The sequence below is a fragment of the Fopius arisanus genome, unplaced genomic scaffold, assembly GCF_000806365.1.
Source record: "Fopius arisanus strain USDA-PBARC FA_bdor unplaced genomic scaffold, ASM80636v1 scaffold00152, whole genome shotgun sequence".
Lineage (NCBI taxonomy): Eukaryota > Metazoa > Arthropoda > Insecta > Hymenoptera > Braconidae > Fopius > Fopius arisanus.
Genome location: NW_011887891.1, coordinates 127,379 through 145,117, shown reverse-complemented (window position 1 = coordinate 145,117; position 17,739 = coordinate 127,379). Strand labels below are relative to the sequence as shown.

The window sequence follows — 17,739 nt, the reverse complement described above, 5'->3', positions numbered from 1 at the left end:
TTTATAAGAGCGTGTAACGAGCGAATTACTGATTTTTTTTTTAATTCTTGATTTTGTGAATATGGATTTATCTCGAGAGTTGTGTATTTATGAGAAATGGTCAAAGGAACTTTTTTGGAGGTGAAGAGATTTTCTAAAAATAATGTCCTCTGACCTTCTCTGTAAAACCTCTTATTCTCGAGATAATTACAGATTTACAAAAACATCCAACAACAAAATAATTGATTTTTCAATTGTTCACATTCTAAATATCAATTTATCTCGAAAATCGTGAGTTTACGGGAAAATTTCATAGGAACTTTATGGAAGCTCTGAAAATTTCCTCCAAAAAATTCTTTTATGAATTTCCCAGTAAAACAGCCCATTCTCGAGATAATCACTCATTTCCCATGAAAAAATGGTGTTGTCTGGTGCCCCATCCTCCACGTGTGAAATCCAAAAGCACTGGTGGGCACCTCCACCTCCTGGATATATTTCCAGCGAGGCACTGGGGTCGATACAACATCAACAACGGTAAAACAATAGAAACTTGAAGGGACTTTGAGGCAGACGGTAATAACTCCCCACTGGATCCCAAGTTTTGTTTTAGTTGCACCGTGAGTGTCGGAGGAAGAGGACGAATTAACCTCGTACTCTCGCCATCACCCACTGTCAATTACCTCGAATCGATGATATGACACAATTATAATCGATCAATCGAATCCTCGGGAGAATTCAATGACGTGTAATTCTTGAATTGATTTGATTCTTGAATTGTCATTGTTAATTATTCGAATTTACCCGCCAATTTTTTTTTTTTTTTATCAACGGGCGGCTCAGCTGTTGGCAGGACTGTCGGAAAATTTGGAAAGTGAACAGGTGTTTTTTGAATGGATTGGAGGAGGAGAGAATATACAACACAAGCGGGGGATTTATTCTGCAGCGTTTGTGTCAAATTTAATGTGTGATATTTGTTTATGAATATCTTTTATTTGTGGGGAGGTGGATTATTCGGAGGAGTGAATAATTTGGAGATATTGCTGATTGAACGGTGATTTTTGTGGCAATATTTTTTATCATGATTTGGTTATTTACACTCATTGGGACGCTGTGAACAACAATAACAGGGTGACTACACATTTTTAAAATCAATTTATCGGTTGTTTTTTTTTATTATGGAGATAAGAGTTGTTGGTTTTTTTTTTTTATTGATATTTAGCAGTTGCTTCTTGTCTTGTTCATCCTATCAACTGTAAATTTATTGTTCACATCCTCATTATCCCCCCAGCCCACAATTTTCCAAATTGAAAAATGAATGAAAAACTTAAGAATTGAAATTATTTCACGAATAGATAATTGAATTGCTCTTTTTAATTGTTAAATTTTATTGGTTATTGGGTGATTTTTTAAGGTTTTCCAGAATATTTGTCATCCTCAGGGATTATAACCTCTACTTCAGTCTAGATCATCATTTTTTCTCCCCTGATATCTCAGAATTTATTCAATTAAATCTCCACGTCTGGGAAATTGTCATAATTGTTATAAATTGAGGGATTATTAGTGTCGGATTTATTTTCTGGTGTGTGAGGCGATTGATCGCTCATTGGCTCGATAAATTCTCTTGTGATTAATGAATTTAAAAAAAAAATACAAATATTACGTAATTGTGTTGGGAAGAATTGTGTCAAAGAATAATGCACCAGTTGAATAAAAAAAAAAAATACTGGAGTATTAATTTATGCACATGAAATTGCACACAGTCTATTTACGTTTTTGCATTCGGAAGTGACAGAACTAGTCACTTTAATTGTCACTAACTGACTGAGGTCACAGTTTTTAATTTACTCGTTATATTTTCATTCAATTGAGTGGACCCAGTTGTTGTTGGGTTTTTTTTTTTTTTTTTTTCGTGCAATTTCATTGGAGTTGTTATTTTTATAGACAATTCTGGGCTCATCAAGGGGAGAGAAAAAAATATATAATGATGATCGTAAAAAATACAACGGCCTCCACGATGTTCCCACGTATCGTACGCATTTCCTCTTTCCTGTCTCGCTAAATGAAAAAAAAAAAAACACCTAGGTAATTCCCAGGTTCATTTGGAACAGGATTTCTTTCCTCCATTAATTATTAAATCCATGGAACAAAAAAGTTTCTCACGTACTCTTCGAGTTTGGACAAAAGGAAAAGAGGGAGTTATGGGTGGGGATAACTGTATTCATTTTTCAATTGTTTGGAAAATTCTGGTGATATGAAAGCTGGGGAGATATTTTCAATATTGTGTTGGTGGATTTTTAATTGTTCATTTGTACTGATGTATCAGATTTTTTAAAATTATCTTTTTAATTAGGGATTTTTTAAAATTGATTTTGTTGATAAAATTGGATGATTCAACTTATTTTATTGATCGAATTTGATATTTTATTGATTACTTGCGTATAGAAATATCAGAAGTTTTTTTTTTTAATTTGTTTTCGAATTAGTAATTTTTTGGATCGATTTAGTCCACAGAATTGGATAATTCGATTTATTTTATTGATCGAATTGAACATTTCATTAATTACACAAGAACAATTAAAAATTCATTCATTCCTTTTACGATTCCATTACCAAATCAAATCACCACTTTATCACACGTAAATTCGAATAATCATACTTCCAGTTAAAAACTCAATTCCATAATAAAAAAATCCGCTGGAATTCCCGTAGTGATAAAAAAAAAATTTTAAACCTTTACCTCAATCCTCAAGTAAGTGATTTCTCGTATTTAATGACTTGATGGAGAAATGCTCACGGATGATTCCCTCGAATTGACTCGAAAAAACCAATGCTTCTAGATGTCATCGCCCTAGCAGTGAGGACCCCATGCTATGACAATCACCACGAAATTGAGAACGTGGATGACCAATCGGTGATAGAACATCATCGTGCAATAATGCCCCACCAGTTTGGTCTGCCAGCGATGGCACACGGAATGCAATCACCACCATCACCAACAGCTGTGATGTCGTATCCTCGTTTTGGTACAAATGTTTACCGTCCGGATCATCATCAGGATCAGAAATTGACTAGGGAAGCCATGGAGCGCTATCTGCGCGATCGAAGTGATATGGTGATTGTTATTCTACATGCTAAAGTTGCCCAAAAATCGTATGGCAATGAGAAGAGATTTTTCTGTCCACCTCCGTGTATTTATCTGTTTGGTGATGGGTGGAGGATGCGTCAGGAGCAGATGCTCAGGGAGGGTGAGAGTGAGCAATCAGCTCAGCTGTGTGCTTTTATTGGAATTGGTAATTCGGAGCAGGATATGCAGCAGCTTGATCTCAATAATGGTAAACAGTACTGCGCTGCTAAGACACTTTATATATCGGACTCGGATAAGAGGAAACACTTTATGCTTTCTGTGAAGATGTTTTATGGGAGTGGTCATGATATTGGTGTTTTTCACAGCAAGAGGATCAAGGTTATATCGAAACCATCGAAGAAGAAACAGTCGCTGAAGAATGCTGATCTTTGTATTGCAAGTGGTACTAAAGTTGCTCTGTTCAATAGATTGAGATCGCAGACTGTGAGCACTAGGTATTTACATGTTGAGAATGGAAATTTTCATGCTAGCTCGACTCAGTGGGGGGCTTTTACCATTCATCTGCTTGATGATAATGAATCGGAGTCTGAGGAATTTCAGGTTCGTGATGGATATGTTCATTATGGGAGCACTGTTAAGCTCGTTTGCTCGGTTACTGGTATGGCACTGCCAAGACTTGTTATCAGGAAGGTTGATAAGCAGATGGCTAGTTTGGAGGCTGATGATCCAGTGTCGCAGCTGCATAAGTGTGCTTTTTATATGAAGGACACTGATCACATGTACTTGTGTCTCAGTCAGGAGAGGATTATACAATTTCAGGCGACACCTTGTCCCAAGGAGGCTAATAAGGAGATGATCAATGATGGGGCTTGCTGGACTATTATCAGCACTGATAAGGCTGAGTATCAGTTCTTCGAGGGTATGGGGCCTGTTAGATCACCTGTTACACCGGTACCACTTGTTCATAGTCTTCATTTGAATGGTGGTGGTGATGTGGCTATGTTGGAGCTGAAGGGGGACAATTTTACACCGAATCTTCAGGTTTGGTTTGGAGATGTCGAGGCTGAGACGATGTACAGGTGTCAGGAGATAATGCTTTGTGTTGTGCCTGATATATCGTTGTTCAGGGGTGAGTGGCTTTGGGTTAGACAGCCAACTCAGGTGCCTGTGTCGTTGGTGAGGAATGATGGAATTATTTATGCCACTGGATTGACGTTTACGTATACACCGGAGCCTGGACCTAGACCTCATTGTCCACCTGCTGATGAGATAATGAGAGCACCTAGAGCTATTGGGCATAATCAGGCTAGCATGCCACCTGCTATTGCTGATGTACCTTGGAATTCTCATCATCCACCCACTCAGCCTGGGCTTTGATATCAAGGACAACGAGAACGTACACGATAAATATTATTTGTGGATTTATTTGGAGGCTCCAGTGGGGTGGCGTTGTCTGGGGATTGGGGGTCGGCGTGATGAGGGGATTATTTATTAGTTTTTAATACCAGAAAGAGATATTTTTTATTAGGTTTTCCGAGTGTTCTAGATCAGAAAATAGGTCTGTGGTAGGGATATTAATTTAATGGGGGAGGAGATGAAATTTGGCCGATATGTTGAGATCTGTGGGAGATGGGGAATTGCTGTCGGTAAATGTTTTTTTTTTTTTGTAGGTCTTGGGGGCTGGCTAAAATTTTTTGGGGAATATTTTGATGTCTCTGGTGGATTCGGTGATATTCCTTGGATTATTAAGGCACAGGTTGATTTGCCACATTTTACCTCTGAAGTAATGAATTATTAGAGTAGAATTTTAAGTTGATTTACACTATCACTTGCTCATTCAGAATATCGAGGGCTCACGTTTTGGTTGAATTTGTCTTGTAGTTTTAGCCGGATATTTCTTTCTTTTTAATAATCTTTCGAGGGAAAAAACAGTGTATATAGAATTTGTCTCTGAGTGAGTGAATTATTGTGGATCAGTGGGTGGGGATTAACACTCGTGGTATACGATTTATCGTATACGATTTTATACGATAATGTAGAGATCATTGATGTAAATATGAAATTGATATTCGAATAATAGAGAATTGATTTTTCCTTTCAATGAATTCGAGGTTGAAATTCAGAGGTTTCCGATGCCCTGATCTATGTAAATACATCAGCATAATGGCTCCATATGTGTATATGGACGTTATACATATGTACACACAAAAAAAAAAGCTATTAATTACTCTAAATGTAAGGGAACTCTAGAATTTAATGACTCTCATAGTTTTAAAAGAGGATGATACATTGAGTTTGTAATGGAATAATTTCAGCTGACGAGTGAGAAATAAAAGGAGTATACAATTTTCTTTTTGTAACAATGCTATTTTATTATGGTTTATTCACTCTTTATATATCTCTTCGATTTTTGAATCTCATTATGATTAATGCTGGTGAAAGTTTAGGGGATGTTTTTTTTTTTTTTTTGTGGAAAATAGAGGGAAAATCTGGGTAATTGAGAAATTGTGAAAAAATAGTGAGGAAAAAATTAATAATACACGTGCATATATAGCACATTTTAAAAGAGGAAACGAGATAAGAATCGAAATCCGCTGTTGGATGGAACATCCCTACTTTGGATGTTTTATTATTGTTACCAACGTGGAATGTTGGTAATTCAAACGTGGGAATTTACCCACAATTAAATAATTCTCATTGTGACTGAAGACGTTAATTCATCAGATGTTCACACGAGACGAGAAAAATAAGGGGAATCTAATGGAAAAAAAAAACTGGGGAAAGATTTTTTTTTATGAAAAATAGATTATTGGGAGTAAAATATGATTTCCGCGTTATAAATCTCAAATAGAACTACTCTGTATAAATAGGAATATTTTTTTTTTCATGATTGTTGTTAGAATATTTACACTCATTCATTCATGAATTACAATTTTGTGGAATGGTGGGGGGGGGAGATGAATTTTTTTTTTTTTTTTGAGGATTTTTTGATGGATGGGGAATGGATAATTCATCTTTTTCCACTTGCACAAAATTGTGTTGGTGAACATTCAAAAAAATATATATAATTTCGAGAGAACAGTGCGAAAACAAATGATTAAATTCTATTTTACAATATCTAGGTATAAAAAAAATCTAGATTATACAATACTCTTGACGAAAATTAAATTTTCGTGAAATTTTAACGTGCAATTTGTCTTTTGAGTTATGAGCGATTATTATTGCTTGGGTATTCTTATTGTTCGCTGTTTGTTCATGTTTGTGAGCATTAGGGATATGTAGGAGGTGAGAAGATCATCCATTTTGTAACCTAGGGATGTTTCGCAGAGGAGTTTTGAGCCCCTCACTAGATTACCGATTGTCATGTGAAAGTAGGTGTTCCCTGATGACCAGTTGGAGATTCTTGTGAATGGATGAGTCACCAGGATGTCCTGATTGATAAAAATAGGGATTTATCAGTAACTCGAATCTTCGAATTTTTCTAATTATCGATTTATCTCGAAGACAAAACATTTTACGAGGAAATTTCACAAGAAAATTTTTTTGCCTCATTAAATTTTCTTCAAAAAATGGCTCTTGATATTTTTCTCTAATACCGATAGTTTTTGAGATTAATCGATTTGATGGAACTAGGAAATTCACATCGAACAGTTTGAGATTAAATTATGGGGTATACCTTCGTCTGTGGATGAATCAAACTCACTCCGTGTTTATTGATAGCAATGAGCAATAGTTCTGGATAATTAGGCTCAGTCCCTTGTTTAACTTCGAAGAATGCCGATCCAAATGTTGGCCAACGATAGACTATCTTTAGAAAAGTGATTTTTGCGTCCTCAGGACTCATTCCTGTAGAAAATTGAGAAAAACAATCACTGAAATTTTCTTTCAATAATCTTATTCAACACATTAAATATCCTTCGTCTAGAATTGATAGAACAATTCTGTCAAGATCTTCTCGAAAATTATCTCGACATTTTCTTTGTAGTTTCTGTAGTTGACGATTTTTTTTTTTTTACCTGCGTCTTGATTATAAGCAGCAATTATCGATCGTTTCCAGTCGTTGGAGCTTTGTACCTTCACTAGATCTCCAGGTATCAATTCTCTCAGCATTTGTCTAGAGAAAAAAAAAATGAGAGTAATTCAGGATTTTTTTTGTAATCAATAGCCTTTGTGGAATGGAAATTTAATGTTTTTTCTCTCAAAAATTAATGTCAACTATTTCTTACGGTATTGCTTGTAGCTCTTGTTTACTCTCTCCAAATCTAACTCTGTAGACCAGGGCAGCTAGTCTGGAAGCTTCTTCCTTCGTGCACTTGTGATATCCTTGAATAGAAAAAAAAAAATCCAATAATTGGAAATTCCCCTCGATCCTCGGATATTCATAGAAAATCATTGACTCACGGTAAAAAATAAATTATAATTTTATTTATAATTTGATAAAATAAAAAATTTCCCCACCTCTCAATAATTTTGGTAGCTCCTGATGAAAGTGAAATATGAGATCAGCATTTCGATCTTTTCCAGGAACAGTATTAGTCCAGAGTTTTTTCATGAAAAAAACTTGATATGTAAATTGTGGAACAACACCGTCTCTAGATGGTCTAGTTTTTCTGATCCAATCAGTGAGATGTCTGACAAAATCAAAGAAAAAATCACCCTCTGGTACAGATATTACTTTGTCTGCTATTTTGACGAATAGACTGAAGCCCTCAGCAGATCTGAGGTTGAGCCTTTGTGATATATTCTGACAGAAATCCTTGGCTTTAGTTGATGAGTCGACCTCGAATGCCTCATCGGTGTCATCAGGAAAATAAACTTTATGAAATATTTGTGTTGTCTTGTGCTGAATGGCTTCTACCTCAACCTGATGTGGTGGATATTTTCTCTGTCCATTTCTCAGGGTTTTCTGGAGTCTCTGGAGTGAATCCTGACTGATGGGGTGCCTCCTCGTTCTCAAGAATAGGGTCAACTCTTTGAGTAAACTCTGACTGCACACGAAGAGGCCTGTTGCAAGCCACATTAGCTCCCAGCCTCTCTCCTCGCTCAATCTATTTCTGTTGTCAGTGAGTTGTTTCATTATTTGACAGTAAATCTCGTCCCTCAGTATTTCATTTTTGAGTGGACCGTCGAAGATTAGATCTGTGTACTCGTTACCAATTCTTGGTCTCTTTGTTGGAAGATCACCCATGTATTTGAGGATGGCATTGAATGCAAAACAGGCTTCCTCGGCCAATTCCTCTTTGGACACTAGTTTTTTTAGGAGTGGTTGTTTTATTGGCTCCCTTGAGTGCCTCCATAGCTCGTCGTTGTGTCCTCTTCGGGCTGCTGTCAGTGTCAGGGCCTTTGACATTGTTCTCTTTGGTGGTGTTCTGAAGTGATCAATTGCGTACTCCAGGAGGGTGTGGGGTTTGTCTCTCGATTCAACTCCATTTATTTGTTGTGGATATAATCTTCTACCATTTTCACTTCCCTCGATGCTGAAGAGGGATAGAATGTCGGTTGGTGGTTTTGATAATGATGGGAGTACGTAGACTGTTTCAGCTGGAAAATCACCTTTGTCACCGGTTCTCTCGCAGGTACCGATGCACCATCCTGAGTTGATAACAGTCTCACCGGTGCTCTCCTCGTCGAGAACAATGAGATCACCTTTGGAAAAATTGAGAAATGAACAGGCACCTTCTCCGGGTGGTTTGTAATCCTGGAGAGCTATCACGTATTTACTTCTCTTCTTCAGTCCCTCTAGGAAATAGACGACTAAGTCACGAATATCCTCTGCATTGGGACTCTGAAATGTAAACTCTTCACCTCTAACTGTCGACAGACTGAATGTCTGGGTAAACATTTTCGTTGTTTTTTGACTAGACACTGTTGTTATCTCGGGAAATGATAGCTCAAGGAGCACTTGCTCCTGATCATCAACGACGTAGACACCTGTCCAATTGACAGCTATTATTACATCATTCTTGGGTAAATTTGGACCGGAATTTCTGTATGCCTCGTAGAAACGTGAGAATAGCAGGGGCCATTTGAATTTAGCGTAACCAACGATATCCTCTTTGACCCGCAGTGCTGGCACCTTCTCCTTGACGTAATAACTCTTTTTGAATGCCTGGAGTACCAGATGACCCCATCTCTCAATTGCCTTGTCAATACCAGTTAAGCAGTAATCGGGAATGTAATTTGGCAGAAGTGCAAATAATCTGTCTACATTCATATCGATGTGATACTCAATATAGTACTGTTGGGCTGCTATCATGGCTAGATCCTCCTCCTTGTCACACCTATATTCACCAAATTTAACGCCTCGTACAACTTGTTGATAGATTAAATTGGTGGCGACTTGATCCTCGGTGGGTTCGTGCCAGGGGGCAAATATCTCTTTTCTGAAGAATAATCTCCATGGGGCGTTTCTCTCCTGGGCACCCTGCTCCTTGGCATACTGCTCGCACTGGGATATCGCATCCATTACGTGATCACCACCACTTCCAAGGGATGATACTTTGTCGAATAGAGCAATGTACAGGGAGAAACCGAATTGATCGCGGAGGGATATTTTTTCGGATAGCTGATTGCATAGTTCTCTTGCTGTTGTAGCTGAATCAGCTAGGAGGGTTTTGGTGTTGCCATCCATAAATGTTATCGGTAGCATTATGGGTTTTTTGGATTTTGTTGCTTGTAGCTCGAGCCAGCTTGGTGGTTGATTTCTTGTACCGTTGTTGAATGTTCTTTTTAGACGGTCCTCGCAGTAGGGGGCATATCCTGGTGGTCCTTCACGGATAAATGCTCGGAGGTAATTGACAAATTTTTCGGATGGTGCGAAACAACCGACGCAGAGGGATAGGAGAATCCAGCCTCTTGCGTGGGATGATTTTGATAGATTGTTGGTGAGCTGTTTGCAAATCTGGCAGTAGATCTCGTCTCGTAGCTCCGCTCTTAGGATTCCATGGCCGATTATGAAGTGAAGCTTCTCGAGATTTGATGTTGGACGTGACTCGAGCCAGGATTGATAGCTGTCAGCTGTGTACTCGTCGTCTTGGAGACGTCTTCTCACATCCTCGCCTAATTTATTTTTTCTCTTCAGTGTCAGGGAGACGAGTTTGTGTCTTATTGATCTTGGTTTTTGCTTGAATGTGTCTGGATCCATTCCCATCATTTGGGCCTCTTGAAACTCCTTGCTTCTTATAAAATTTCTACCAAGTGTTGCTGTTACTTTGGACATAACGGATGTTGTGTCACGATTCATCGTGTGGTATCTTGGCTCTGGTAAATCACCAGTGAATCTCAGAATTGTTATCCAGAGAGCTTGAGCTGCTAGCTGATCTCCCTGTGTGTGGAGGGGTAATAGTGGATGCTTGAGGGGTTTTCTCGAGTAAAGGTGATTGATATTTCCTTGGAAATAGGTCGCTGCAAATTTATTGAATTTAAATTCAGATAGATCCTCCTCATCTTCGGAGGCTGTTTGCACTGGACTTATTATCTCATGCTGATCAGCTTTTGGCGCTGGTAAATCGTTGAATACTGATGTCTCACGTGCTGGTGTTGGTGCTTCGCTGCTTGAGTCTGGTAAAAAATCAAACATTGCCTCGACGAGTTTACTGTCATCGACTGGTTCATCTTGCTTTTTAGCAGCGTCATTTATCAAATTTTTTTTTATCTCCATACGTCGTCTGTCCTCAAGCTCCATTTCAATCTCTTTTCTCTCGAGCTCATCCATTCTATCCCTGTAATTCTGCTCGGCAATCTCTTTAGCTCGTTTGTTCCCCTGATCCTTGAGCTCTCTCTCCTCAATTTTTCTCAATCTTAGTGCCTCGATGTGCAATCGATACTCGTATTTTATCTTCTTGTAACGCCTCTGGGCTATCATTCTTCTTACATTCGCTTGTATTTTCACTATTGCCCACATTTTTTTTCTGTACATTCGTCGGACTAGGTGTCCACGTGCGCGTGCCTGAAGTGCCACAATGTGACCACGGAGATGCCTGAATCTGTGGGATAATACTCGGGATCTTACGAGGGCCTGAAGCCTCATGTATCCACTTCTCATTCGTTTGTATCTCTCTCTCTGGGCGTAGCCTCGCCAAAATTTCTGAACAACAATGGCTGCTGATCTCATTCTCAGGAATCGTCTTCTGTATACCCAACCCCTGATGTTTCTCTGGAGGATGAGAATTTTTCGTGTTAGTACACGATCACGCTCCTGTTCTAGGAATAAATCGTGGGCGTCCTTGAGGAAGACTTTGGTGTGACCGAGTTGATAATCAGATCTACCCAGTATATGATGACATATTCTGGCTGTTGCACCTCGACAATCTGTCTTGTGAGCTGGTGGTATTCCTGATATTAAAAATCTATATCTCTCAACGAATTCACCGAATGCATGACGAATTGGATAGCCAGCTCTGCGTATTCTTATTGTCTCCATCATTCCTGAGTATCTCAGTTGTCTGCAGCATAGGCCACGATCGAACATCATTGGTTTCTTGTACTCATTTGGCTTGATGCATCTGATGAAGAAGGGCTGACAGTTGCATAGAGTTCTCATCAGGGAATCGAGGGATTTTTTGAATTGGGTGGAGAGGGTGGGGGCGCGTTTTCTTGTCTCCGAGCCCATGCCAATGTCCTCGACGAAGCACGTCTGCAGAAATTTATTTGATGATATGTGAATTAATTGGAGGAGATCGGCGCTAAATGTGTCTCGATTCTTCTCCAAGAAGCTTCTTGTGTCGTAGAATACAACACCAGCGAAATGATTTAATCCAAATGATGTGTTGATGTCGGATTTTGGCTTGAGATAATTTCTGTGAGTGCCGTGGGTTTTGTGGATTTTTGCTAGCATTGTTTGGTCAGTTCCCTTTGGAAATTTTGATTCCTCGTCTATCAGTGCCATTATGTTGAGCTGCTTTATGGCTATTAGGTCGAGGGCATCCTGATTGTCAACGAATTCTATGTGCTGCCAGTTGATACCCTCGTGATTATACTCTTCTTGCTCCAATTTGAATATGTGCTGGACAAAAAATTGCTGGAGATTTTCGTTAGCGTAGTTTATGCAGAATTGCTCGAAGCTGTTGTGATTGAAGTTCTCGAAGCCGAAGATGTCGAGAACACCAATGGCACTTCTTGATTTGTGCTTTGGACGGAATATGGCTTCGTTTATCCGTTTAACGATGTGAACGAAGAGTCTGCCGTAGATTCCCTTTACAAAGGCATCTCTGATGTCCACTGATTGATCTCTGGAGAGGGTGGATACCACTGTTTCACCGTGGGCAAATATTGTTCTTCGCGTTAGGGCGTCAACTAGGGACTGGACTGGTACACCTAGGAGATGTGCTACTCGTTGGACTGCTGTGTGCTCGGATATTTCTGTTGCGTCTAGATTATCGACAACGGTTGCTCGGTATTTGATGTTTCCCATGTGGAGGAGGGCTGCCAGCAGCCTCAGCACCTCCCAGATTTCGGGATCGGTGAATAGGAGGACCTTCATTGCTGATCTTATGTCGGCGAATTCAGCTGCGTCGTCTCGGCCCTCGCATGTTATACTTCCACCACCTGTCAGGTACTTGTAGTGGGATGCGTCTTCTAACTCCAATTTATTTTTTTCATCCTGGGATAGACCTGCTAGCATGCAGTAGAATATGTGATAATTTCTCTCATCGGCGTTTTGGGATACTATTCGGGATTTTTCTAGGAGGTACTGCTCGATTTTTGCACCCTCGATTACACCTTGATCGTTGAAATGAATGTCTATGTATTTTCCGAAACGAGAGGAATTGTCGTTGCGCACTGTTTTTGCGTTACCGAATGCCTCAAGAATTGGATTTGCTTCGAGGATTTGTTGCTCGATCCATGAGTGTTTACCACTTATTGCTGCTAGGTATTGGAGAATTAATTTTGTGCTTTCCGTTTTTCCTGCACCACTCTCACCACTGGAAATGGAATTTTCATTTTTTTATTCATTAGAAGAGATTTTTTTAGGCTTTCACATTATTTATATATATATATATTTTTTTTTTAATGAACAAATTATAAATTTATTGAAAATTTTGAGGTAAATAATGGAGTTATACCCTATTACCTGATGACGATACATTGATCCTGCCCATAACGATTCATATGGGCGTAACTGTTATCACCAATGGCGAATATGTGGGGGGGTAATTCACCAATTTTTCTGTCCTTGTATAATTTAATCTGCTCGGCAGTGTAAATTGGTAGAATTTGGTAAGGATTAACGGCGACTAGAATTGAGCCGGTGTAGGTGTAGATGAGATTCTCGTTGTATCTTATCAGGAGATTTCTCAATATTCCAGCCTCGTGGAGGTCTCCAAGGCTTATCATGTCCTCGACACCCTGGACCGAGGTGGCGTGCATCGCCTTTATCCTTCGCTCTGGCGTCAACCATTGTTCCTGATAATTATTTAAAAAATATTGAAATGGTATTGAAAGTACTGAATATCAATGGCACCAACTGCATTTTGGTTTTTGATAACGATTTCAAGGATATCTCTGAAACCAGGGGAGATAATGGAATTTTTGTAATGACCTTTTTTGCAGATCTCATTGCGGCCTACAGAAAAGGTCGAATTGATGAATTCGATATTTCTAGAGGATTTAGAGATATTTACTTTCAAAAGTCGGTGCAGTCTATTAATCGATGCCGTTAGGCTACATTAACGATTTCAAGGATATCTCCGAATCCAGGGGAGATACTGGAATTTTTGTAATGACCTTTTTTGCAGATCTCATTGCACACTACAAAAAAGATCGGTATGAAAATTTCGATATTTCTCGTAGATTCCGAGATATTCCTCAACAAACCACTTCTCTCCACCTCTTCACTGCATTGATGCATTGAGACGTAAAATTGGTTAAATTAATATATTTTCATTTTTTCATTAAACAATTTTTGGAATCGTTATAATTATTACTGTTCACATGACAATTACTATAAATACATTGAACATAATAATTAAATAAATAATCCATCGGAAATTTCCAAGATTTTCGAAAAATCACGCGAAAATATTTTCAATCGAATCTTCTTCTTTATTTTCTCAACAGATTAATGTTAAATTAATGTTTATTAATTTGTCCTCACGTTGTTATCGTCGTCTTTCACTTGAATTCTTCGTCCCTCAGCGGAAATGACTCTCGCACCTATGGCGACATCGAATTCCCGTCCCGATATTGGTTCGATCCATATATAATCACCCTATTAATGAATAACAATTTTCATTAATAATAATTAAAGAGAAAATAAATAAAATAATTACATGAAATTATAATTAATTTTTATGGGATAATTGTAAACGTGTAATTATTTTGGATAATTAGTTGGGATGAGGGGGAGGAATCGGTAATCAATTAATAATCGATTTTATAATGGATAATCGAGATGGAGAGAATTGGCCATTGGTAATTGGTTGTGTTGGAGTGCGTGTGTTGGTATAATACATTTTAATGTTTTCGTTCCAATTGTTCGGTGTCTCGGAACATCGGGAGAGCGAGAAGAGTCCGCTGCGTTGCCTTTTCCGCTCTTTGGTCGGTGAACACATACAAATCGAGAATATGTGGGCTTTTTTATTTTTCACCTCGATTATCGAATAGTGTCTAATAATTCTCGAGGGTCTCAACTATTTTTATATTTCCCGCAATGAATGACTGCCACTTCCGGTTTGTCTTACTGTAGTCATTCGAAAATTTACGTTTCCGGTTTTATTTCGGGGAATTGGGGCGTTTTCGGTGGATTTTTCTTTTATCGATTGTTGAGTGGAATTTAATTAATTTAATTTAATTAATTGGTGATTAAAGGAAATGAATGCCAATTGATTCGCATTTGTTACGGCGTTTTTCAGAAATATTTCCGAAACTAATGAGAATAATGGAATTTTTGATAGAACTTTTTTTGTAGAAGACATTGAGGGCTTCAGAAAATGTTACTGAACATTTTTGCTATCTCTCTTAGATTCTGGGTTATTAGTGTTATAAAACCAGTAATGAATAATTCTCTTTTTAAATTTGTGTAGTTTTCAGTGAATATTTCGGAATTGAGGCCAGATAACGAAATTTTTGAAAAGTCCTTTTTTACGGAGTTGATTGAGAGGGACAAAAACGGTTATTACGAAAATTTCGATATCTCTGTTAGTTCGGAAGATAATGAGAGATGAGAGACTTGGTGAAAAGTAAATTTCTCTCGTTTGATGAAATTCGGTGGTGGGATCCTCTTTCGGAAGATTAACTCGAAATTTTTTAATGGGTTGAGACAAAAATTTCCGTCTCAATGGACACTCACGTGGACAATTTGTCTTTGCGAAATATTAAATTATGGATTTTTGGCTCTCTGGTGAATGGTCACTCGTTACAGATTCCCACTGACCGAGTTTTCGGGAAGAGGTACGCGTGCATAAAATCACCAGTGAAATTGACTGTAGGATTTCTGGGTAAATACGCATATATTTACCCTTGTGAACCTGCTGAATGAAAGCTATGGATTTTTCAATAATTTTCGATCATTTTTTTATAATTTTCAAAGTGATTCCTCACGAAATAAAAAATACCTCAATTTATTAACGCAACATTTCCACAATTATCTCGAAATCTGGAAAAAATATCGCTATTTTCATAATGACCTTTTCTATAGAACCGATCGAGATCTAGAGAAAATGTTATTACCAAAATTTCGATGTCTGCGTTAGATTTCGAGATTTTCATGAAAAAGCGAGAGACGAGAAAAATTAATTTTAACTTTTCTGGGGAGTTTTTAATCATTTCGAATTCGGGGATTACGGAACAATTTTATTGCTGTCGTTTGGTCCAGGGGATTACTATTATCTTTATGGATATTCTATTTTTACTGTAATTACAGCGGTTGCACTATTTTTATGAAATTACCCGGGTTACGATGACCATCTCTCGAGTCTCGTTCGACGTGCGCACCGGCCCGCCACCTGGAATTAATAAAAAATTGATAAAATTTATAAACAATTTAAATCTTAAATTGATAGAAGACTTTTCGGAAAATTTCATATTATTAAAAAAAAAGATTGATTAAAAACTACAAATGATAATTAAAATTGCAAAAATCTCAAAGAAATTTCAATCGATGAAATTCTCATTTTCTGATCATTATTTTTTTTATCATTTTTATTTATTATTTTGTTTAATAATTTTTTTTAATAGATCTTTTTGGATTCGATATGACTTTTGCGAATTGCTCTGTCAAAATTTTTAATTAGAATTGAAGATCGTTAAAGGATTAGTCATTAAACTCGAGGTGAAATAATATTTGATGACACCTGAGGATTTCTTTGGCTGAGAAAATTTTCCACTGAAAGTTTATTGAAACTCTCTCGACTCTCGTCAAATATTTAATTATTTAACAAGACGTTAATGAATCTTTTCTTCAATCTAGAGAAGAGAAGTTTAATGTTAGGGAAGAAAAATCTCTTGAAAGATTTTTGTTGACTTTTTGAATTTATAAATAAATATCTATTTTAATAAAGAATTTTCTTCGTTGATTCTATATTTAAATTTAATTAATCTACGGATATAAATAAATGAATAAATATGCAAATGTGAAATGGGAAATGAAAAAGTAGAAATAAATAATAATCTCTTTTAAAAGAAAATTTTTTTTCCACTCGATTTTTAAATTTTTCAAATTGAAAAATTTGTCTCTTAAAAAAAAATATAAATAGAATTAGATAACTTGTTTTTTTTCCACAACCAAATATTTCTTTATGATATTAAGATACTCTTTCTCTCTGGACATTGACCTCACGTCATCTCCACAGTCATCAGGTGCATCAGTAAATTTCATCATGAATTTAATAAAACAAATTCCTTGGAAGTGTTTCAGAGATAATATTCCATAAAGAAAAAAATGGTAGAAGGCCTTGCATTAACCAGTTTGTGCAAGTAGGTGTAAAGTTGTAATGGAATTTTTCGATATCATCATTAATCAAGTGTTAGAATCCTTGAGGATGAGAATCATTCATTTTTTATTATTTTGTTAATAAAAAATTACAAAGATTCGGTAAAATGGAAAAATATCTCGTTTTATTTTGAGTTTTTTAGTTTCCCGGTGAATTTGAATTGAGATGTTTATGATGGGGGAAATTTATTGTTAATTATTTATTTATTATTGATGATTTATTGAGTTTTAATGGAATTTAATTGGAATTCTTATTGAATCGGGGATTTTTATTCCATGGCTCACAGGATCGAGTAGATGTTCGCGTGATGAACTCATAAACTTGAGATTTTGTTGCATTAATCTTTAGAGTAAATAATGAAGATAAATTAAAAGCTTGTAAGTGGGCACTGATAAACAGAGAGATATCATGTGAGAAAAATATGCTAATCCCTAAATACCCGAGGAGCAGATAGATGTAATTTTGTTTGAACCTCGATTAGAATCAGAAGCAGTGGATTTCAGGAGAAATATCAAAAGACCTTTTTTGTGGAAAATTTAAACAGCTACAAAAATGGTTTATAACATTTTCTCGTAAAATCAATATTTTTTAAGATAAATGGGTAATTCGCTGGAGGTAAACTGAAATGAGGTGAAAAATGCGTTTTAATAAAAAATCGATTGATCAAAAATTATTGATTTTAGGAGAAAATGTCAAAAGCTCTTTTTTGTCGGAATTGAAATAATCTTTGAAAAAGTTCTTTAT

General features: G+C 37.0%; 3 protein-coding genes across 5 annotated transcripts in view; 2 read left to right on the top strand and 1 right to left on the bottom strand.

The window, feature by feature from the left end:
• LOC105272254 (putative gustatory receptor 28b) overlaps positions 1–17,739 on the top strand; it is a 50,794-nt gene that overhangs the window by 2,652 nt on the left and 30,403 nt on the right. The window lies entirely within an intron of this gene.
• Su(H) (recombining binding protein suppressor of hairless) lies at positions 585–5,413 on the top strand. 2 transcript variants are annotated; one of them, XM_011314281.1, is made up of 2 exons: positions 585–1,030; positions 2,817–5,413. In XM_011314281.1, the coding sequence occupies exon 2, from the start codon at positions 2,915–2,917 to the stop codon at positions 4,439–4,441; it is 1,527 nt and encodes a 508-aa protein (XP_011312583.1). In that variant the 5' UTR covers positions 585–1,030; positions 2,817–2,914; the 3' UTR covers positions 4,442–5,413. The 2 variants fall into 2 exon arrangements, with proteins under 2 accessions (XP_011312583.1, XP_011312582.1); XM_011314280.1 differs by having other exon boundaries at positions 585–1,107.
• Positions 5,720–17,739, bottom strand: part of ck (myosin-VIIa ck) — a 15,850-nt gene continuing 3,830 nt past the window's right edge. The window contains exons 2-9 of the mRNA XM_011314282.1: positions 15,953–16,008; positions 14,160–14,273; positions 13,137–13,468; positions 7,523–12,987; positions 7,291–7,387; positions 7,081–7,178; positions 6,741–6,910; positions 5,720–6,495 (exon numbers count right to left, since the gene is read on the bottom strand). Of these exons, the coding sequence (XP_011312584.1) occupies positions 6,283–6,495; positions 6,741–6,910; positions 7,081–7,178; positions 7,291–7,387; positions 7,523–12,987; positions 13,137–13,468; positions 14,160–14,273; positions 15,953–15,970 (6,507 nt within the window). The 5' untranslated portion in view covers positions 15,971–16,008 and the 3' untranslated portion in view covers positions 5,720–6,282. The remainder of the gene's footprint in view (positions 6,496–6,740; positions 6,911–7,080; positions 7,179–7,290; positions 7,388–7,522; positions 12,988–13,136; positions 13,469–14,159; positions 14,274–15,952; positions 16,009–17,739) is intronic.